Genomic DNA, 22,847 nt, shown 5'->3' with positions numbered 1-22,847 from the left:
TATTTTGTGCAGCGATGTCTTCTGGGGGCCTATGTATTCTTTTTATAAATATTAAAAATGGAAATGAGCATCCCATCCTGTCTAGATTGTGAGCCTGCTGAGTAATAAACCTGCCCTCTTTGGCATACTGTCGGAGCTAAATAAAATGCACGTTTAACGTTCTTAGCAAAAGTCAAATGTTGTTATGAAAACTATTTGCCACTTGGCAGGGTCCTTTCCAGTTGGGCAAACAGCTGAACAGCTGCCGTAACAGTTGTGTTCCAGCCGGCAGCGACATGGCCCTGCTGGTTCCTCTCCCGCAGGGCAGACAGTCTGCCTACGCTGCCTGGTCAGTTTCTACATTTCACAGCTCAGAAACCAGAACATTTAATCCCAGACTGTTTAGTTTGCCACACAGTCAAGTACAGCATTCAGGAACTTAACATAAAGAAATGTTTTGTTGACTGACTGTCCGTGAAATGAATCCCACCCAGAAGAGTCCATGCATGCTGGCCACTCCAATCTAGCTGTAGGGAGTCAAATAACTGTCCCTTTGTGGGAGTAAGGAAAGATGGTTTTCAGTTATTGAGCCTTTACTGTGCGTCAGGAAATCAGAGACCTCAGTCTCAGAAAAGAGACTCTCAGTAATTTTGTCAATAGCATTTTAAAAATAAGTACATTTAATCAATTGTTCATTATAAAAATGCCTTTTAAAAAGTGATATTTCTATGAGGGTCCAACCTAAAGACTGTGGGCTACACGCAGCCCTGGACCACTAGCAATGTGGCCTCGTGAGGTCCAATTTGTGGTGATTTTTAGCACTTGATTGTGGGGTGCCGGAGCACAGCCTGGTAAGCATCAACTAAGGCTGTGTAGGGGAGGGCGCAGTGCAGGGCTAAATCCACCTGCTGCTCCTACCTCATGCAGTTTATGCTGCTGTCATTTTTACATGTTAGAATAAAAATATATTAAAAGATGTTTTGTTATGTATGTTAAATATAGTATGTATTTTCATGTAGTGTAGCCCAGCCACACCACAAGGTCAAATACTCATGTTTTCAGCTCTGAAAAAGACACTAAGATGAACTGGAACAGAGTTTGCAAGTATTCAGTGGGTAGCTTATGTGGGATTAGACAGGATAAAGTCAGGCATTTTTAGGACAACAGTAGAGTAATTTTAATTCTGCTAGGACATGTATAATATATACCTAAAAATTTCAAGCTAACTGCATTACTAAAAGAATGGAAATACAACCTGGAGCTTCCTAAACAAATAGGTGTGAGACATAGGAAAAGGGGGCCGGAGATTTAGCTCAGTGGCACAAGCACCTTCCTGATGAGTGGAAGGTCATGAGTTCAATCCCTGGTATCAAAAAAAAGACATAGGAAAGGATATTTAAATCACGTAAAAGGCAGGAAAAGAGGGAGAAACAGGAAACAAAAAGAAATATGGTAAAAAAAAGTTCACATATATGAGTAATTATAATAAATATAAATGTACTAAATCTATCTATCAAAAGATAGAGATTCAAGTGTTTTTTTTTTGGGGGGGGTAATAGGAATTGAACTCAGGACCTTAGGCTTGCACCACTGAGCTAAGTCCCAGACTCGCAATTGCTTTTAAGACCCTAAAATTTGGTGATACACCAAGTTCGGCGCCGGTCAGCCCAGCACTTGGGAGGCTAAGGGAGGCGAATCACTGAGTGTGAGACCAGCCCATACTACATAGTGAATTCAAGCCCAGGCTGAATTATATAATGAGACCCTGTCTCAAAACAAAAAAAAAAAAAAAAGAAATTGGTGATGTTATATGTACCAGAGTAAAACGGTGTTATTTTTATTCAAACAAATACCAGAATTGAAACTAATAAACATGCTGGCCACATCTCTCTGTAGGATGACTCAACCCTCTTCATGATCTGTACAGATAAATATAAAATATTTTAAGTGCTCTGATCTATAATTTTTTGTATGGTCATCGTGGTTATCAAATATTATTTCATATTTTCCTATGACTTTTTTTTTCTATTTTACATTAGTAGGGGTACAATTAAGCTCTTTTAATAAAAAGACAAAATCATCAGTAGTTAATGGGACAAAATGTTTTAAATCTCTAATGTAATGTTGTTATCATCAATGGTTGAAGGAAATAAAGCAGCTCTGCTGCTTGTGGGCATTTGAGCACCGTGATGGATAATCTTGATTCTGCGATGGTCCATCTCCATTGTCAGCTTCATTGGCTTGAGAGACACCTTTGAGATTCATAGAGCACAGTTCAAGGCGTATCCACATAGGGCGCACGGGCGCCACCTTGGAGGCTGTATGGCCACCCTGGTCCCATTCTGAAAGATTTTGCCCTAGTATAAATTACTGTAAGGTTATAGCGGTGGTCTCATGTGGCGGAAGGCCAAAGCGCAAATGCCTGCCACTTCCGGCTTCATCCTTGGCCTTAATTGCAACGTCCCTTCCTGTTTGTGGTGAAGAAAACTCCAATCAGCTCCTCACGCGTCATCAATGCCCGCCCTAAGTGCCCGCCCCCCAGAGGTTATATGTAGATCCCATACCCAACTTCCGGTCAGAGGTGGCTAGACAGTCTGTGGCTGTAGGCTTGTCTCCATGTCCTTGGAATCAAGGCTCTTTTTTATTTTATATCCCCTCTTTTGTCGTATGGAAAACCCTTTCATTTTCCCTTTGGCTCCTCCCCTCCTCTCTGCTTGTTGGGTGCCATGAGTTAAGCAGCTCTTTTCTTCATGACGTCTTTACATTTGGGCCAGCCAACCATGCACTGGAACCACTGAAAGCCTAGCCAAAATTATCCTTCCTCCTTCCAGTTAGGTATTTAGATATTTTGTTACAGTGACAGAAAGTTAACACAAGAACCATGGTGTCTTCCAAACCTACTCCTCCCCCTAGGAACTGTGCAGACAAATGCGTTAATGTTGCCGTTCAGTGTGGCTGTGGATTATGACTTCAGGAGTAGGGTGCATGAGACAGTATGAGAACATTTGATGAATTAAATAACCTATGTCTAATTCTAGTTTTGAGAATTTTTCTGAAAATACTATTTTCTGAGCATTTAAAATGGTCTTTATTCTGTACAATGTCTGAAATAAACATATATTACTTTCAAATTGGAATCTAAAACAGTCACGCACTGTATTTACAAATTGGAAACATGGCCCTCTGTTAAGCAGCGCTAGGAAGTCACTGGAAGACTCAATCACAGATATGTGCGTCCGTACAAGATTATTTCCTCAATTTCTTTTCCATTAGTACATATTTACAATAATGAATACATTTATCATGGCAAGTTGGGACATGAACATGAGTCATCTTAATTCTTTCTTTTTGGTCCCCTATCCTTCCTATTCCAGCTTCTTCCAAATTTTGTTCATCTTCGTATTTGCAAAAGCTCTATTTTTTGGAGTCTTTTTTGCCCATCCCTCTTCTCTTCCCTCCATCTTTTCCCTTGCAATCCACTTGGAAAAGATCTCCCAGGCCGGAGATATAGTTCAGCGGCACCAGGCAAGTGTAAGGTCTTGCATTTGATTCCCAATACAAAAAAAAAGTAAACAAAACAAAAACCCTCCCTAGTTCCCATTATGTGTTCTTCATTTTGCTTTTTATTTATATTCGATGGGTTTTTCATATAAGATAAACAATGCAATATTTAAGCTTGTGTGTCTGATTTATTTCATTTCATATTATTGTTTCAACGTTCATTTACATATGACTGCCTAAAGTTTATCTTTCTTTATAGCAGAGTGGTATTTTATTGTGTATAAATACATTTTTTTTTTCCGAACTCATGACCTTGTGCTTACCAAGCAAGTGCTTGAACTGCCCCGGCCCTATAAATACATTTTCTTTATCCATTCATCTGTTAATGGGTATATAGGTTTTTCCCAACATTTAGTTATTACAAACATATATTACTATATGTTTATAGCTATAAACATGGCTATGCACATATCACCTTAATACGATACCTGTAACTCTTTTGGAAAGCTACCTAGAGTTTTTTGAGGAATCTCCATACTGATTTTCCATAGTAGTTGTACTAGTTTACATTCCTTCCAATAATATGAAATTCTTCCTTTTTCCCTGCAGCCTAGCCAGCATTTGTTGTTATCTGATTTGTTGACAACAGCCATTCTTTCTGGAGTAAGATGGTATTTGGTTTTAAATTGCACTTTTCTAAATGCAGAGATAACGAGCATTTTTATGTATTTATTGGCCATTTGCACTTCTTATAAGAAGTCTCTTGTTTATTTTGGTTGCCCACTTTTTGATTGGGGTCTTTTATTTGGGAAGGCTAATGTTTCGAGCTCTCTGTCCTAGGGAAACTTGGAAATTTTTTTCTTATTCTGTAGGTTGTCTCTTTACTCTGTTCGTTGTTTTTGTTTTTTGTTTTTGAACCTTTTACCCTAGAATAAGTTACAGGACTCATGCTTACCCTGATGGCCACTTCCTCCTTTTTCCTTGATTACAACTTCCTGCTTCCCTTTCTATGAGGCCAAGAAAATCCCAATCAGCTCCTCCCGCATCATCAGTGCCCGCCCTAAGCACCACATCTGCTCAGAGGTCACATATGCCCCTCACCCCCATATCCAGGCAGAGGAGAATGCCAAATGGCTGTCCGTTGTGGGCTCCTCTCCATGACCTTTAGATTAAAAGGCCACTTTTACTTTTACTTATATTCTGCTCCTTGATTGCACCTGAAGATTCTTAATTAAGTTTTTGTTTTGTTGTGGCTGTCCAGGAGCTTTTCTATTTTATATGAACCTGTTTATTGATCAGCAGTATTATTTCTTGTGTTCAGAAAGTCTTTGCCTAGTCCTGTGTGTCATCAAGGATTTTATCCATTTTCTGTCAGCAGATTATATTAACATTTAGATCTTTGATCCATTTGATTTTAGTTTAGTATATGGTGGGATGTATAAGTCTAGATTCAATCTTCTGTAAAAGGATACCCAATTATTTTTGATATACAATTTCCCCAGCACCATTTATTAAACAGGACATCTTTCCTCCAGTGTAAGTTATTGAACCTTTACTAAGATCAAATAACTGAATTACCCAGGGTTATTTCTGCTCCCCCTCTGTTCTGTTCCATTGGTCCACACATTCAGTTTTTGTGTCAGCACATGCTATTTTTTTTTAAAAATCACTGTAGCTTTGTAATATAACTTTATTTTTTTCTTATTTTTTTTTTTTTTTTTTTTTTTTTTAAGCCTACAGCACCCGGTATTCCCAGGCGGTCTCCCATCCAAGTACTAACCAGGCCCGACCCTGCTTAGCTTCCGAGATCAGACGAGATCGGGCGCGTTCAGGGTGGTATGGCCGTAGACTGTAATATAACTTTAAATCTGGGATGTGGGGGCTGGGGGTTTAGCTCAGCGGCATAAGCGCCTGCCTTGCCAGCAGGCAGTCGTGAGTTCGATCCCTGGTACCGATAAAAAAGGAAAAAGACAATAAATAAATAAATAAATCTGGGATGTGATGCTCCTGCTTTGCTTTTGTTAATTAGGATTTTTTTTTTTTTTGTTCTTCTGGCTGTCCTATTCTATATGAATTTTAGGGTTGCTTTCTCTAGTTCTGTGAGGAGTGCTATCTTTATTTTGATTGGGATTGCACTGAATCTATACATCAGTTTTGCAAGTATAGTGATTCTGGCTACATTGGCTTTGCTTATCCAGGGATACATGGGGTAATCTTTTAAATTTTCTGGTTTTATCTTCAGCTTTCTTTTCAGTAGTCTTTCACTTTCTTGGTAAGATTAATACCAAAGTGTTTAATTTTTATTGATGGTGTGACTGACATTACTTTTCTCTTTCTTTTTTTTTTTTTTTTTTTTTTGGCATGGTACTGGGGATTGAACTCACAACCTTGCGCTTGCCAGGCAGGTGCATATGCCACTGAGCTAAATCCCCAGCCACTTTTCTAATTTCTTTATGGAGAGTTTATTGATGGTGCACAGGCACTCTACTGATTTTTGTGGTTGATTTTGTATCCTACCACACAATGGAATTGGGCTATTAATTCTAGAAGTCCTTGGTGGTATTTTTTTTGGTTCTTCTATTGAGGCTCACATCATCTGCAAATAATCATAGTTTGTCTTCTTCCTTTTCTGTACATATCCTTTTTTATTTTCTCTTTCCTGATCGCTCTGGCTGTTTCAAGGACTATGTTAAATAGGAGTGGTTATGGTGCATGTCCTTGTCATGCTCCTGATTGTAGGGAAAGCTTTCAGTTTTCTTCCATTTAGCATAAAGTTACTGGTAGGTTTGTCATAAATGGCAAGGTCCTTCCTATTTTTTTTTTTTTTTTTTTTTTGTCTTTTTGAGACAGGGTCTTGCTATGCAGTTGAAGTTGGCCTTGAGCTCATTTTGAAGCCCAGGCTGGTGTTGAACTCATAAGGATCCTCCTGCCTCAGCCTCCCAAGAGCTGGGATGACAGGCATGCACCCAGCGCAAGGTCCTTCTAGATACCTATTTTCTTCAGTTTTTAAAAAATCATGAATGGATGTTGGATATTGTCAACATCTACTGCTTTGCTTTCTCTTCACCTATTGAGACCATATATCATTTTTGTCCTTGTTTCAATTTATGTGCTAGATTACACCTTTTAATTTGCATGTGTTTGCATTTTCATTTGCATATGTTTGCATTTGCATTCATTTGCATTTGCATATTCCTTGCATCTCTGGGTTGTTTATCAGCTCTTTTACATACAACCATGTTTATTTTCTGTTTTTTTGAGACAGGGTCTCACTATGCAGTTTAAGCTGTTCTGGAACTCACAATATAGCTAAAGTTAGCCTCAAACTTGTGATCCTCTTGCCTCAGTCTCCAGAGTGCAGGAACAGAGGTGCCACTGAGCTCCTTGTGTTTATGAAGCTGAGCACGCTAGTGTACATGTATGTTTACTGTTGTCATCTCTTTCTGTTGAATAGTTGCCTTAACCAAGTAGTTTCCTTCTTTGCCTTTTGTTATGAAGATACTAACAATCCAGATGTTGGTGGTCACCTCTTCAGGCCTGTGCTAAGGGGAGCTGAGGTACATGTCCAGGTAGGGGTCATCAATGTACGGCCAGCAGTGGGGTGGGCAGGTTCCCTCTTGGAAGGCACCATGTTGGCAGGTAAGCTTTGAGCTTTTTTCTTGAAAGGATATTAAATTGTGTCAAATGCTTTCTTTGCATTGGAATAATTATGTGGTTTTCATATATTTGTTAATGTTTTCAAACATCCATGTGTTTTTGGTATAAACTCTACTTGGTCATGATTTATATCTTTTTTTTTTTTTTTTTTTTTTTTTGGTACCAGGGATCAAACTCAGGCCCTCGCACTTGCCAGGCCACTGAGCTAAATCCCCAGCCCTGTATATATATATATATATATATATATATATATATATATATATTTTTTCTTTTAATAGAAAAGTAGATCTACATTTCCTACTAATCAGCTTAGGATATCATTTCTTAATAATTATTTGTCAAACTGTGGTATCAGGATTATCTTAGTTACTTTCCTGGGCACAATACCCAACAAATGCAACTGAAAGGAGAGTTTTGTTTTTTGTTTTTGTTTTTTGGTACGGGGGTCGAACTCACGATCTTGCACTTGCCAGGCAGATGCTGTGCTGCTGAGCAGAGATTTATTTTGGCTCATGATTTCATACCAGGGTTGGCAGGCTCCAAGGAAGAAACAGCATGGCAGAGGGGCTTGGTGAAGGAAAAGTTGCTCCATCCATAGCAGCCAGGAAGTAGAGAGAGGAGGAGCCAGGGACAATAATACACTTCCGGGTCACGCTCCACAGTGACACGCCTCTAACAAGAATACTACTCTGCCATAAAGGAGGATGAATTTGAGTTATTCTTAGGACAATGGATGCACCTGGAGGCCATAATATTAAAATGAAATAAATCAAACACAAGCTTACATATTACATGGTTTCTTATATAACAACAAACCCAAAATACAAATAAAGAGCAAAACAAAAGATAATAGGAAAAAACAGAAGGAAGGAGTGAGGGACAGTAGAGGAAGAGTACAGCCAGGAGGGAAAGGAGGGAATGGATGTCAGAAGAATTAAGGTATGTCGTGTACATGTACCAGCTTCTCATGCTAGATGTGATCATTATGTACTTTAAATATACACCAATGAAAAAGTATACAATGGTAAAAATGGCTAAATACTATGCAAAGTACCTTTACTAAGTTCTTTTACTTTTCATAGTTATCTGGCTACTTGCATAGGCTCAGTAAGAATCTGATTTCCTTCATATCAGTAGTAATTAACAAAGCAACTTTTAAATCATTATTATGCCCAAACTCTCATTAAAGTATACAGCGCAAGTTCATTATCGCCCTAATACAAGCAACGTGGCAGAGGTGAACTGAATGGGTCCTTGTTCCTAATTTGAATACAGGAGCTAAGATAATCTTATGGACTTCACAACCTTCCAGAAAGTTACCTTATAAATTGTAGTTCTCACAAGCTCTAGTTTTATGAGCCGGACCTGCAAAGTATTTATGAATTAAGCATCACTTTTATTACAGTTACAGAATGAAACTAAGCATTCAAGTAGTAATGCCGAATCAGAAAATCACTAAGCAAATTTATGGTTAAATCCACGCTTTGGGGGAAATACGGAGGCAAACTGACACCTTCACCAGAGGCCGTGATGGGTACGCGGTATACATCACATGCCCCCAACAGAAAACAAAACAGTGCGGTAAAGCATCACTGCAAACCCTTCACATTCTGGAAGAAAGGTGTGGCCTTCCCTGGAAGGTAACCTCTAAGCTCTTCAGACATCCTGCTTGATATGTGTTTCTGATTACCTTGGGGGCCTCAGATCACATGAGATAGTCTAAGATAACAGTGTACGGTGCAGGCCTTGGGGCGTGCAGTACCAGTGTGACTCCGGAGGGGCTGCCAGGCGTCCCTATACCCCTGGACACCAAGGCTCTGCGGCACTTCTGTCTGGCAGCTCTGAGAATGTGGTGGTGTATTTCTGGGACAAGGAAGCCGTCTATGTGACCACACTGCACAAGGGCAGTTGGAGGCTTGTCCTGCCATCTCCTAGATTCTGTCCTCTGTGCCTTTTTTCAGTTGATTTTAATGCATACATTTTATGATATAATATACACGAGTATAAACGTTTTTTGAGTTTGTGAGTCCCTTTGTAAGTCACTGAAAGTGAGTTTTTCTGGGTATCACCTGAGATACAACACGGGTGCAACAAGCAACCCCTTGTCCAGTTTTCATTTCCCACGTCAATGAAGCCTTGAGTTTTTCCTGAGTATTCCTTAGTAACTGCACTCAAACGCTGAGGTCTGAAAGCACAATGTGACCTTCTCACACATGGTAATTGTGAAAAGCATTTTCTACCATGAAGAAAATAACTAAACGTGGTGACTTCGGTAACTTTATAGCTTTTTTCTTGTAAATACTTTTCTCGTCTTTAAAAAAAATTTTTTGGGGGGCTGGGGATTAGCTCAGTGGCCCAAGCACTTGCTTGGTAGGTACAAAGTCCTGAGTTCGATCCCCGGTACCAAAAGACCCCCCCCAACAAAAAAAAAAACCCAATAAATCTTTCCTTGGACTTCCTTGCAAATCTTTCATGTATAAAAGCTTTTTTCTCCCTAAATCTTTTAATTTTATTGGGTATACATTTATTTCAGTATATGGTACTTTGAACCACAGCATTCTAGCAGAATGGTTTAAGAGAATCAAACTCTACTTTGGCATATCTACAAAAATGCTCTGTGAATCAGAACTCTGACACATATCTTACCCTATTATGAAAGTCAAACTAATTGATAGCTAGTGTGTAAAATAAAAAGGGTTTTGCCTGAAAATTTAGCATAGATGCCTATTGCTGAAATCATACCACGACTGTAAGTATGTAATACTGATGCAAATTCTCCTGTGCTTATGAGAGGTCACATAAAACTACAGAATTGTAAAAGATCAATTATTCTTGAGATTAAAGTTAGAGAATCCCTAACCTAGAAATAACTTCTTTTAATTCTGGCAATGGATTTAAAAATTTCATTTGGCTCAGTCTTGGAAAAATAAAAGCAATAACGCTTTTCAGGTGTTCAAGCATTTCAATACTTACACACATTAATGATGTTATTTCTTCACATATGTTACATTCTTTGGATTAGCTGCTTCTGAAAATATTTTTAAGGTATTAAACATACTTTGCTTTTGCTAGAAACTGTTATTAAATTATAAATGTTCCACTGGATTCTCAGGAGAGTTTTAAAATTTAATTTTAAGTGGGTTTCCTGTGTACTAAAATGGTTTATGTTTTGAATGGCACATACAGTGATGAAGGGTGAAATACTTTCTGATTTAGGTCTGGATAACTGCCCTGTAAACATCAATGTTGTATTTCAGGCAAGAAATGATTCACATTCTGTACTGGTTCAGTAATAAGATTTTCCAAGAAATACTCTACAAGCCAATGTACATGTAACTTTAAGACAAGTTAATAAGAAACAAACAAGCTAAAAACTTCCAAGGATTTTTTAGAACCTTTTTAAAAAATTCACTTCATCACGTTAAGTAAAATTAGGTCATAAGCATATTATTTTTAACTGGAAGGTCTAGCTTGCTTTACAATTCTCTTATTTAATTGTTTAATCAGTTTTAGTAATCTGTCATGGTGAATAAGCTTTTGTAAGTGGGTCGGATCCCATTATAATCAACACCATTCTTTTGTTCATTTCTCTTGACATTCTTCACTGTCTAACCACAGACCAGAAAAAAAATGGTTTGGCTGATATAACAAAGAAAGCTGTTAAACATTTAAGTCACAGAAATGCAAGTTTCCATTCAGTAAGTAGTTACATTGATAAAGTTTTTCAGATAAGATATTTATCTACTCTAGCCACTCATTTAAAAATATCCTATCAGATTGATCACAAGTAAAGGGACATGCTTTTAAAGAATGCTACACAGATAATATTATAAGGTTTTAAATTTTTATGGTGTTGCTGACTGTTGATACTTAAGATAAAAAGGGTTTGTCAAACGATAATTTTTTTCTCATTTCAGATACATGGTATAGTTTTCTCCCACAAATCTCACATCTTTATAAAGTGTACTACTGCCTAAATCATCTGCAGAACAATTTTCCCTAGATACGAGACCTATGCTTGTTCAGGTTTTATATAGAAGTGAATAACGAGCTCATTTGTCAAGTGATTCATGTTGAATACATTTACTTTTGTTTGTCTCCATTAGAAAAGCAGTATTTCTCTAAGGTAGGTCAGCTATTTAAAAATCATATTCTACAGAACAAGAATCCTAACTATTAACTGATGTAGTGGACATACAACAATAAGCCATACACAACAGATTCATAAGGTACTTGTGGGATAACCAGCAACCCCAGGAGAGACTTCAAAGTATTCTATTCTGAACTGACTATTGCACTTTGCTCCCAGGTCTTTCAAACTCATTCTCACCGGGTATTATTAAGAGCCAACTTGGCTCCACTTGATTATTAGAGATCAATAAATACTTGTTAAATGGAGAAGTCAAATACAGACATTCCTAAAATGACTGACTTCTGTTCCTGTGCCTAGGTCGTTAAATGAATTGGTTGCTAAATGAAGAATTATATTTAGCAATACAACACTAAGAAATGACAAATCCTGTCAGTGTGGTCTGTTTTGTCATGCTCCGTTTTGCTTCATATACTTCGATACTGTCATGAAAGTTTCCCTTTTGTGAACTGCTCAACCTTTGGATGGGTAGCCTCTAGTTCTAACACAGGCACATTCGCTTTTGAGAACACACTGCAGACAGTACACGATGTAGTATATTCACTGAGAAACGTGTGGCACTCTCATGCACAGAACTGAATACAAAGCAAAAGAAATCACAAGGCCATGTTGGCGCTGGCATTCCTGTGTCCTAAATCCAAACAGCACCCCACAGTTAACAGGTGGGTCACTAAATGAGGAATACCTTTTCACCAGCACCCAATCATAGAACCCTTGGTTTAAAACTCCTCCTGGGAGAATCATTTTACCAGAGAGCTTTATTCTGAGTGGCTTTGTCTGTAAAATTACCCCTCAAACAAGTAATACCGAGCTGGGCTGGTGATTTATCTCAGCAGCACAAGCTTTTGCCTGACAAGTGTGAGGGCGTGAGTTTGATTCCTGATACAAAATAGTAATACTGAGCTATTCTTAAACAGTGGTTATGTAAAATTGGGTAACGTGTGCTTGTTACTTGAAACCGTAGAACGAAGTGTCTGAAACAGTAACACCCAAGCCAGTGCTTAGATAAGATCACAGCAAGGTCAATATACTTTCACGTAATGTGTCCTAAGACAACCTAACAATAAATTTAAAGATCTCAACTGGCTTTGTGAATTTCTTTTCTTTCTTTTTTTGGTACCGGGGATTGAACTCACGACCTTGTGTTTGCCAAGCAGGCACTTATGCCAAATTGCACATTTTAAACCACAAAACAGAATAAATGTTCTAGTAAGCTGAGCGAGGAAATTTGCGTTATAGCCAGGAAAGCGCTGAAGAAAGCAAAAATAACAAAAAGTAAAAAGGTCATTTCAAGGCCATTTTCCTTAAAAGGTGGAGAAAGAGAAACAAAGTAAAAGAAAAGTAACTGGTTTACATTAATTACTTCAGGTGATGTGATAAGCATGAAATGATAGGGACCTTCATCACCATGGTGATTGAAACCAGCCCGCTTTGGAAATTTGTGTGTTACTGTATCTCTCTCAAATACCCCGGGAAGGTCAGATAACAATTTAGTTTTCGTTTGGTGACTTTAGAATGGGTAACTTCAGTCTGATTTTTAGTTTGGTCTGCTGGGATGCAGTGCAGTAGCTGAGTCTGAAACGGTACTCTCCTGTAACTGTTGGGCCAAGCACCTGCTAGGGGCTTTGGACTAAGGTGGTGGGCAAAAAAGAACTTTACCTTGTCAGAGCTCTCCCTCCATGAAGAACAGTAAGAAAAAATGTACTAAGTACAAAGATAAGGAAAGTAACCAGAAGAGACAACGGTAGCCAGACTTCAGATTTTGGAGGAGGCAGTGGTGAGAGCAGGTAAAAGCAGCTTTCTTGAAGAATGAGGAAACATGAAGCATGAGGAAAAGGTAGATAAGTAAAGTCAAAACAGGCAAAATCTAGACAGCACGGTCAGTAACTCTGTCTTTATTTTGAAAGCTATTATAGGTGGCTGGGGATACAGCTCAGTGGTACAGCACCTGCCTGGCAAGCGCAAGGTCCCGAGTTGGATTCCTGGTATGGGAAGACAAAAAATAAAAAGGTTTTATAAAGCACTGATTATATCCCAGAACTTTTCATCTGTCCTTTGACAGGCAGCTCACAATGTCCCTGCCTCCCCTGGAACTTAATCCTCTCCCTCCCCCACCAACTTATGAGACCAGACTGTTGAACTGGTCATTAGTAAGTTTTCGATGTCAAAAGTTGCTTCACAATATAAAGAGATCAGTTTTCGTCTCCCACCTCCGCCAAAATTGTTAACACAGTTACATACTGAACTATGCATATGTAATAAAGCTAAACATTTTTAGCACTGCTGTGCTAACTTAGAATCTTGCACTAAATGTACAAGTTTGTATCAATAAAAATACTCAGTAAATTTATTATGAAAAAAAACCATCTATTCTGTAAGTATACAAGCTACAGCCATAATGAAAACAAACTCTGACCTGGACATAATTTTATTTTAGTTTTTTGTCTCTCTGAGACAGGGCCTCACTGTGCAGTTCAGGCTGGCCTTGAGTTCGCTTTGTAGCTCAGGTTGGTCTTGAACTCACAATCCCCTTGCCTCAGCCTCCCGAGGGCTGGGAATAAGGGCTTGTGGCACCATGCGCTGCTCAGACATAATTTTAAAGCTTTAACTTTATAATTATTCTAATTCTCCTTAAATGATAAAATACAAAGATAGAGCCCAAAATAGAAGTCCCACTGAAGTAAGTACATAGGATATGAAGGAAATGGCTGAGGGCTTGCCAAGGTCTTACCAAAGCGTATCTGGTAAGAAGTAACTTTATCTTCAGATGAATGACAATCGTTACGTTTACCTCACTTTAATTACAAGGGAGAAGGGTACCTAGTGTTTTTAATCTCAGAAATGCTATTATGCCTAGGTTTGTCTTATGTCTGCGAGTCAGTTTGTACTTAGCTAAACGTCACATACGATTAAATATCTCAGGAGCACAGCTGTGGTTACTCTTTAGCTAGAGTTCCAGGAAGGCCCATGAGGAGTTTCCCTGTTTACTCTGCTCCAATAATGGCAGCTGGAGCATTTTCCACCATGGTTGTGGTCACATCTCTGACCTGCCATTGTGTGTGACAAATTGGCCTTTTATCTCTTTAGACTGATTTCTTGCCTCATCCATGAATCAAACTTGTAATTATTTTTTGAAATATTAATCATGGTTTAAGAATAACTACTTTAGAATTTAAAAACTTTTTGTATGCCATTAGTAAACATTTATTTTTTAAATTAAAACTATAATTTAGGCTCAAGCTAAGCAGCAGTTCAAAGTGACATTTCTATTTGCATTACAAGAAATATGAAAAGAACGGCAACTGATTCTAATTTGCAAAACCGTTTTGAAGAACCTAGGTGGAATATTTGCTTAAATAGAAATAATAAACAGAACGGACGACCAGTTACCACGAACACTGTATAAGGCAGTTCTATAGGTTGTGGAGGTTAGACTACTGTTCAACAATTAATAAACCCTTTCTACCTCTAGAAACCTACAATTCTACAGTTGTTCCAGCAATAAGATTAAACTGTCAAAGAAAGCTACAAATCTGAAAACAGTTTTCAAGTAAATCACCGCAGCCAGTCCACGTACTGTACGAAGTATGTCCCGCTTTAACCTTACATATTGCAAACTGAGCACGCCCCTCCAGAACTCATCTCCAACACAGTAAAAATTGCCGGGTCGCCATGAGCCATCCAGATCAGTTCATTCAAGATTCCAGCTCTCACTCCCAGCATTAGAGTAGGCACAGTACCTGCTGCTTCAAAGACTGGAACTCTCTGGTGTCACAGTTTCAAAGTTGAGAGACATGCTTTGGTTAGAAAGTTCCCATTCCACTTTTAAACTTCCCTTTAAATAAAACCCAAGTAGCTCTGCTTTTCCCTTAAGTGATGGAAATCGGTGAAATCAGTTTCTGTGAGGCAGAGCAGAGCAGCGGCGTTGCCACGGCAACTCTTGTACACTGACCACAAGGCACCCGCACACCACCCGGAAGGAGCTTTGCCTCCACCTCCAAAGTCAGCGGCCCTGGCAGGCAGCCTCTAAGCAACACGCTGCCGTCGCCCAGGAGTGAGTGTCACTTCAATAACCAAACAAACTCCAAGCCGAGAGGGAGCTGCCGTGTGATTATGTAATTCCGCACCATGGTGAGTGTGTATTCTTTGGCCCTGTGGAAACCTGGGATGGAAAGCAGTCCAACTGACTGTCCTTCAGCACAGAGGGGAGAAACAAAAACTAAAGCGTCTCCACTTTTATTCAGAATACAGTTAAGCTTTTGCTTTTAGACTTTAATCCACAGAACTTGTGTGCTACAAAAATAATTATTATTTTGGCCACTGAGTTTCAAAAACACAATTTACTGAGTCTTGTCAAGCCTTCTGGTGGATTCTTCCACATATTACTTCATTTAGTCCCCCCAACAACCCTGGGAGTAGGACTAGTATGACCCTGCTTTACAGATGAGAAGCGGAAACATTAGATAGGCTAATAAACAGTGAAGTCACAACTCGGACCCAAGCTTCTTAACTCAAAAACCTTGTGTTCTTTTCTACTATACTAATTTTATAAGAAAATATTCAATTCTTAATTGAGATATTCACTTCTAAAATGATTTTATAGTTTATGGTAATGTTTTAGCAATACATTTCCTTAAGTAATAACCTTTCTGATAAAAACATATTTGCTGAGCATGTTGGCACACATCTGTAATCCCAACACTTGCTCTTGGAAAGCTGATGCAGGAGGATGACTATAAATCATCCAGCTTGAGTATACAGTGAGAGATCCTGTCTTAAAAAGAAGCAAATCAACCCTCCCAAAATAAATCAAGAAATACATATACCTCTGCATATATCTACATTTTCCTAAATATATTGAAGACAAAGGAATAGAAGTAAAGGGCTGCATTATTGTCCTGGTGAGTGTATTGTTTTTAGTTTCTTTCTTTTTTGGTTTTTGCTAAGTTTAAATTACAGAACTTGTATCTTTGTGGAGGAAAGATAGGGCTGAAAAATGGGTGTGGTATAAAGACTGAGTTTCCGTGAACCATCCTGGGGAGCCAACCCCGGAAGGCAAAGGAACAGCAAGTGAAGGCCACATTCCACGTCTTATCAGAGCAGGGAGAGGGGCCTTGGTCACTGCCATTAATTCCCTTCAGCTTCCACTCCGAGCATCAGTTTGCCAATGTCCAGTCAGCTACGCGTCTTCAGGTATGGGAACACTACACCATGGACTGTATTCTCACCATCAGCATGCATCACAGTTCTAATCCTCCCTAGAAGGTTCACGATTACCCCTTTATTTCCCATACTTTCTAGGAATTGTCTAGGAAAACAAAGTTATTATTAGTTTAATTTTTTTGGTAGTACTGGGGATTGAATTCATGACCTTGTACATGCTAGGCAAGCACTCTACCACTGGGCTATCTCCAGCTCAGAAACAATTATTTTTCTTAGTTCCCTATTTCCTTGACCTAATTTTTTTTTTCTTTTTGAGATAGAGTTTCACTACGTGGTTCAGACTGGCATTGAACTCATTTGTAGCCCAAGTTGGCTCAAACTCACAACAATCCTCTTGCCTCAGCCTCCTGAGTGCTAGAATTACAGGCATGCAATATCACGTCCAGCTAAAAGGTTTTTTCATACTCAGAGACTGAACAATCCTACTAATGTGAATTCAGAGAATTTGGTGAATATGTCCCTTTGGAATCATCATTTCTGAAACCGCTGCCCTACATTCTGAGCTCTTCTCATAGTTTTTCTATCTGTCCTCTATTTTCACTCAGTTGATGACTTGAGTTGTCTAGCCGCATTGGAAGATTTAGTGAGAATTAAGAGTTCAAAAGAGTTGTAGTAGTTTTCATTGGCTTCTAAAGACAAGTGTAAATTTATTATAAAGTATGCTTAAAGAATTTGATCATTACATCACTAATTTTAAAGTATAAAAATAAAGATATGCCACATCACCTTGATTTTGTGCTTGGTAAGGTAATTAAACGCCTAACTCTCTATACTTGCCTATAAAAATACACCATTTTTTTGGGTGGTAGAAACTCACATTCTCAATTTATATTGATGGATGTTATATACAAAGCAAAGAATAAAAGTCAGCAAAAATTATTAAGAAGGTAAAGTAGATCACTAGTATTTGAAAAACTTCATTTGTAAACGAGACTAGGACAGTACTGTGAATTACTGTCTTGTACATATGAATTATTTGCGAGTGTCACATAAAGCCAAAGTTAAAGACATTTTCACAAAACCCGCAGAACTATTAAGCTTTTTATCATTCTCAAAAATAAAATGATTTCAAAGTTTTAAAATAAGACAGGGAGGCAGCACTAGGAAAGTTAGAAATCTTTCTGTACTTCGTTCATTTAATTTTGGTCCTTAAGGTTACAAGTCTGCTAAATGAAAAAATGGAATGGTAATGATATCTCAGATATAACTCCATTTCGAGAACTGAGTAATTTAGTCTAATTTCCTAAATTTAGCTTAAAATATTTACAAATAATGTTTCTAAAACATGATGAGTTTAGGGACTTTGGTCAGTAAAAAAGCAAAAGTATCATACTGTTTGGGATTCTTAGTCACCAAGCATTATTTTAAAAACATACAATTTCATGTTTTATAAAGGCCAGAAATATAATTTGAAATTTCACAAATATATTAGATTAAACCATTTTAACAATTCAAATTCTTGCTGATGAAGTTCATGTAGGCTGATGGTTTTGATATTGTTACTGTTCCCACATAATATCATCTCTTCTCAGTTTCATTTGAATATTATGAACTTGTACTGGATGAAAGTTGCTGCTTTTCTGAGAACAGTTAGCTTTAGTCAAACATTTCCTGGGGCTATTTTTCATGATCTTCAAGTCTTGGTTAGCTGCTTGCTGAATAACTGAAGCTTTATATGCCTTTAAGTTTTGAACTTTTTGCTGTAGTTTATAGACCTGAGAAAAAGAGAAAAAAATCTAACATTTTAGTCAAAAAGATACTAAAAATATAGATGAGTTGAATTGATGGCCTAAAGATCACATTAAATTAAAAAGTTTAGTTTGGTAAGTTTTTAGTTATAGAATGTTTATTATAAGCCAAACAATGTGTTAGTCATGTAGGAATATAATGACTAAAATATCCTTGCTTTCTAGGAGCTTACTGCTGTGATTAGTGAAAAACAGCATACATATAATAACTTGGGAACTACTTCAAGCAGAGGTAGCTGTGTATGCAAGAAGGCTAACGTACAGCAAGATCAATGCAGGCTGGAGAAGGAGAAGGAAGGCAACATGAAGACACGGAACTGACGGAAGCGCGGAACAAAGAAGAAAGAGCTTTTCAGGCGACACGGACAGCAAAGCAGAGGAGAAGCACTGGTACACACATAATCTTAGCAGTATCTTCAATTTAAATACTAGTGAGTATCAGGAAAAAATCAAAAAATAATTCTGCTTTCTTGAGGAGTGTCAGCTAATAATAGAATAGATACAATTAAATAAAGCAATCCCATCAACAAACCCAAACACATTCCTTCAAAGTCTGATCCATTATTTATTAATTCACTGATGCAAAGGCCTAATTGGTAGAGCTGATGCAGATACTGAGCGAGCACCTGGCTGCCGCTTATTACAAATTAAATCTGCCATGATAAAATGCTTAAAATTTTACATTGTTATATCCATTATGAAATATAAATCATAATTTTCAAAATATAAAATGCACAGATTGCCTACATTTTAAAAACATGGTTATTCTTCTACTCAAGTTTCTCTATTCAATTCTAAAAAGTGTACAAATTGTTTCAAATTTTATAAACTTCACCCCAAACAAGCACATAAAATTTTTTTACTAAAAAGGCCAATAAAGTGAAAATATTTGCTTCAAAAATTCCATTTCTTTCTTTCTTGGTCATAAACATAAACAAGGCAGTAACATTCTGCATCTTTATTACTTCCCGTTAACAGTGGGGGGTTTATTTGTAAGATGAATATATTACCAACTTACATGAATGATGATTATTCAAGGTTTAAGGAAGAGCTCCCTCTGCCTTCTGCCCTAGCAGTGTAATAGTGCTGAAAGGCAAACTAGAGTCACAACTGGGGAAATCATGTACTGGTGATGCTTTAGTTAAGATGTTAAAAGTTACGCCATTTTTAGTTATTAAGACTTCAAAGATAAGTAAACAGCCCTCAATACCTAATTCTTACCTATAGCTACTACAGCTAAGCGTAAGACCCCAGCCAACGGGACACGGCCCAGACTACTTTGGGAAAGACAGTGGCTTTAGAATTCAGGTACTGCTCACATAGCTAGCTTTATGCTTGGTCCTGCCTTAGTGATGTGCAGTCACGGGGCATCGTTAAGACAGGAGAAGACACAAGGGAAAAGAATGGCTGAAGGGGTAACTGGAGGGTCACAAAGGGTTTCTTACAATTTTCCCAAAGCCTCAACACATAGCTAGACATTTTTCTCCTTTTTCTTTATATTCTCTTACAGAGTTAGCTAGAAGGCCAGGGTCATGTCAATGGGGCAGACGATTCAATGGCTTCTATCTTTTTACTAACCCACAGAGACCTCAAATTAGTAAAGTCATATGAAGAAAAAACACTGAATCCAGATATATTATCTGTGTAGTAAACATTTTTGCTAAAACCTTCTTACCTTGTCCTGATGCTTCTTCAGTTTGGAAATTTGCTTTCCTTTAATTTCCATTTTCTCGACTAAACGTTCCAGTTCACATTCTATGTCATCACATACGGAATGGGTTTCAGTCTCCTTCATTTGCTTCAGTAGCTCTTCATGCTCCCTATCAAAGGACAAACACCAAGGACTTTCCTAGTTCATATGGTCTGAGATTAAATACACTTAGAACTATCTTAGGCTATTAAAAATCCTTATAAATTTTAATTCCTGATGTTCTTGGCTAAAGTATCAAAGTTTTCTGATGCATTTGGCTGAGGAATTAAAAGATTCTCTTCAATTCAAACTCTGGAATTTGAAATACTGTACATAAAACTAGTTTCTGTATTTTATAGAAGTCTCACTTTAAGCAGTTGGCCAGCCAAATCACAGTTCTGAAATTCTAGTTGAATACATATTTAAACATGAGGCGTAATATAATGTGTCTCATACACAATCTTCTATGGATGCTTCAAATTTTTGTAATACAGACCAGATAAGAGTCCAAAAGAAGGAATTACAGGGGCTGGGGATTTAGCTCAGTGGCATAAGCGCCTGCCTTGCAAGCAGGCAGTCTTGAGTTCGATCCCTGCTACCAATAAAAAGGAAAAAGACAAAAAAAAAAAAAAGAAGGAATTACATTCCTTCTTGTCTAATGAAATCATTTATTTAACTAAAAGACTCTAAAACACCAAAGAATTTTTCTTACAAAAGCGTTTGTAAATTATAATCTAAGGTTACCAAATCTTGTATATTAGATCTATGGTAACATGTCTATCAGTCTAGATTGTGGGAATATAGAAACTCCTTAAATTGGAGAAGTAATAATTATACAGTTAAATACATAAGAATACAATGAAAAACAGTGACAACAAATCTGTGGGTCAAAAATAATGTGACTCCTGCTGGGCACAGTGTACATGACTGAACTCCGAGCTACTTTAGAAGCTGAGGCACATAGATTAAGATTGAGGCTAGCCTGGACAATTTAGTGAGACCCTGTTTCAAAATAAAAAGAAATGGGGATGTAGTTCAATGGTAGAAAGTTCAAATAGCTAAGTAAGAACTTTACGAATTTATTAGTGGCATTCTTCTGGGGAATGAAAAGAAAAAAGTATCTACAGATCTTGTTACTTCTACTGATACAGAATAAAAATACTTACATGCTCATCTGGTCTAGCTCATCTTGCATTGCCATCAAAAGTTCTGACAAACTGTCACAAATGGAAATAGAGTTTTCTGATTCACAAGGCACAGCTTTATACTGGGAAACTGTTCTAGGAGGCTTACAGAGACACCTGGGCTCAATCTCTTGAGCACGTTTTGGAAGGATATGTGAGCCACAACGATGCGTCTTCTGCTGAAGGTGCTGCCTATCTGCGTTCACAGAGCAGGCCATACTGGCGGACTTAAGGGAGAAAAAAATAGCTGAGGACAGTTTTAATGATGGTAGTTACAACAGCACTTGCAAAGACAGTGGAAGGCTTTTTGAACTATCTTTGTTTTTTTCCTCTCACCTTTGTAGCCTCAAAAGGTGGTGCTCTAAAGTTTGAATAAATTTGCAGAGGTGGTCCTCTTTTTAAACATGTAGTTTTCTAAATATTGACAAGGGGAAAAGTAAACCTTTAAAAATATATTTATAAATGAAGAACTCTCAAAACTGTGCAGTAAGCAAAAATACAATTTGAAAAATCACATTAAGACAGTATATTTTTTTTATCATAACAACTAAGGTTTATATAATACAACTATCTAAAATGTTAACTGATATAAACAAGATATTGATCAATCTATAAAGTACTAAATCTTCCATCCTCACTACAAATTCAAAGGTTATGAATATAAAATTAATAATAAATTCCTTATATAAATGATTTTACATTCCTATTGTTTATAAAAATCGTTCTTACTACACGCGTATATGAAACTGCACTTAAGATTTACTGTTTTGTTAGCATCTGTTATGTGTAGTGCCTCTTCAAAAAAAGTATAAACAAACAGAGTTTAAGACCAGAAAAACTGAAATGGTTCCTATCAGTTATAGAAGACAGCTACAGCACCCATTATATGCTCTTTTTTTTGCTTTAGTTATCAAGTAAATGTAAGAGTTAAGTTTCTTACATGGATGATGTTCCTTCTTTAACCCAGTCTTCATATAATTTTCTGTTCCTATGCCTAAACCACCATCATCAATTTCATGGCATTATTTTATATCCTTTATTATAAATTCTTAAATACTTTCTGGAAAGAGGTAGATATAAAGATTTAAAGGGTGAAAAGTGAGTGTTAAAAAATAAAGTTGTTTGGAAAAAAGTTTTACATGCATACCTTTGAAGATTTTTTCTTTTCCTTGTAGTGTTTTGAATTTGAAACTGAAGACATTAAAATTTTACTGATTTCAAGACCAGTCTGAAGCTATAATACCAAAGAAAAAATTCAAAAAATTGATTTGCATTCAGCTTCTTCAAATATAATGAAAATCAGTATTAATTTATAAGCATAAAAATGCTTTTGTGAGAGGTGGGTACTATGGCAAATGCTTGTGGCTGCTCAGGAACTGAGGTAGGAGGACTGCGTGAGGCCAGTTCAGGGCCAAAGTCAGCAACATAGTGAGAGACTCAGCATCTCAAACAATAAAACGAAACAAAGCAAAACAAAACAAAACAAAAATCTTTTGAGGAAGAAATCCAAAATATTTTCTGTGTGTAATCAAGTCAGTAAGTTTATTGATAATTATAACTATTTTCTGTTTATAAGAAAATAAATTATTTGTACATGGATTATATATAGATACAGATAGTAAACTGAAAATAATTACTGTAGGAATTAAACTGAAAATATATGCATCTGCTACAATTTTAAAAAACAGAGGTCTCCTGGCAATGCATCCAAGTGA

The 22,847-nt window shown here is 37.3% G+C and overlaps 1 protein-coding gene, 1 long non-coding RNA gene and 1 other non-coding gene across 12 annotated transcripts in view; 1 reads left to right on the top strand and 2 right to left on the bottom strand.

Annotated features, from left to right (window-relative positions):
* Positions 1–22,847, bottom strand: part of Cep57l1 (centrosomal protein 57 like 1) — a 238,983-nt gene that overhangs the window by 162,919 nt on the left and 53,217 nt on the right. For 5 of the 10 annotated variants that reach the window (XM_063253988.1, XM_063253986.1, XM_063253985.1 and 2 more), the window contains exons 7-10: positions 22,280–22,366; positions 21,469–21,546; positions 21,115–21,359; positions 19,934–20,078 (exon numbers count right to left, since the gene is read on the bottom strand). In XM_063253988.1, the coding sequence (XP_063110058.1) occupies positions 19,934–20,078; positions 21,115–21,359; positions 21,469–21,546; positions 22,280–22,366 (555 nt within the window). The other 5 variants (XR_010048993.1, XM_063253992.1, XR_010048994.1 and 2 more) reach the window with 5 other exon arrangements.
* On the bottom strand, positions 5,212–5,330 carry LOC111755697 (5S ribosomal RNA). The gene has a single exon (XR_002790244.1). It is a non-coding gene; the product is annotated as a 5S ribosomal RNA (ribosomal RNA).
* Positions 15,256–19,162, top strand: LOC134477071 (uncharacterized). Its single transcript, XR_010048998.1, has 2 exons — positions 15,256–15,418; positions 18,424–19,162. It is a non-coding gene; the product is annotated as an uncharacterized LOC134477071 (long non-coding RNA).

Source organism: Cavia porcellus, unplaced genomic scaffold (assembly GCF_034190915.1).
Source record: "Cavia porcellus strain 051 isolate PalLab524CR breed Dunkin Hartley unplaced genomic scaffold, mCavPor4.1 scaffold_7, whole genome shotgun sequence".
NCBI lineage: Eukaryota > Metazoa > Chordata > Mammalia > Rodentia > Caviidae > Cavia > Cavia porcellus.
The sequence above is the reverse complement of the archived record's forward strand: the minus strand, read 5'-3'. Positions and strand labels throughout refer to the sequence as shown.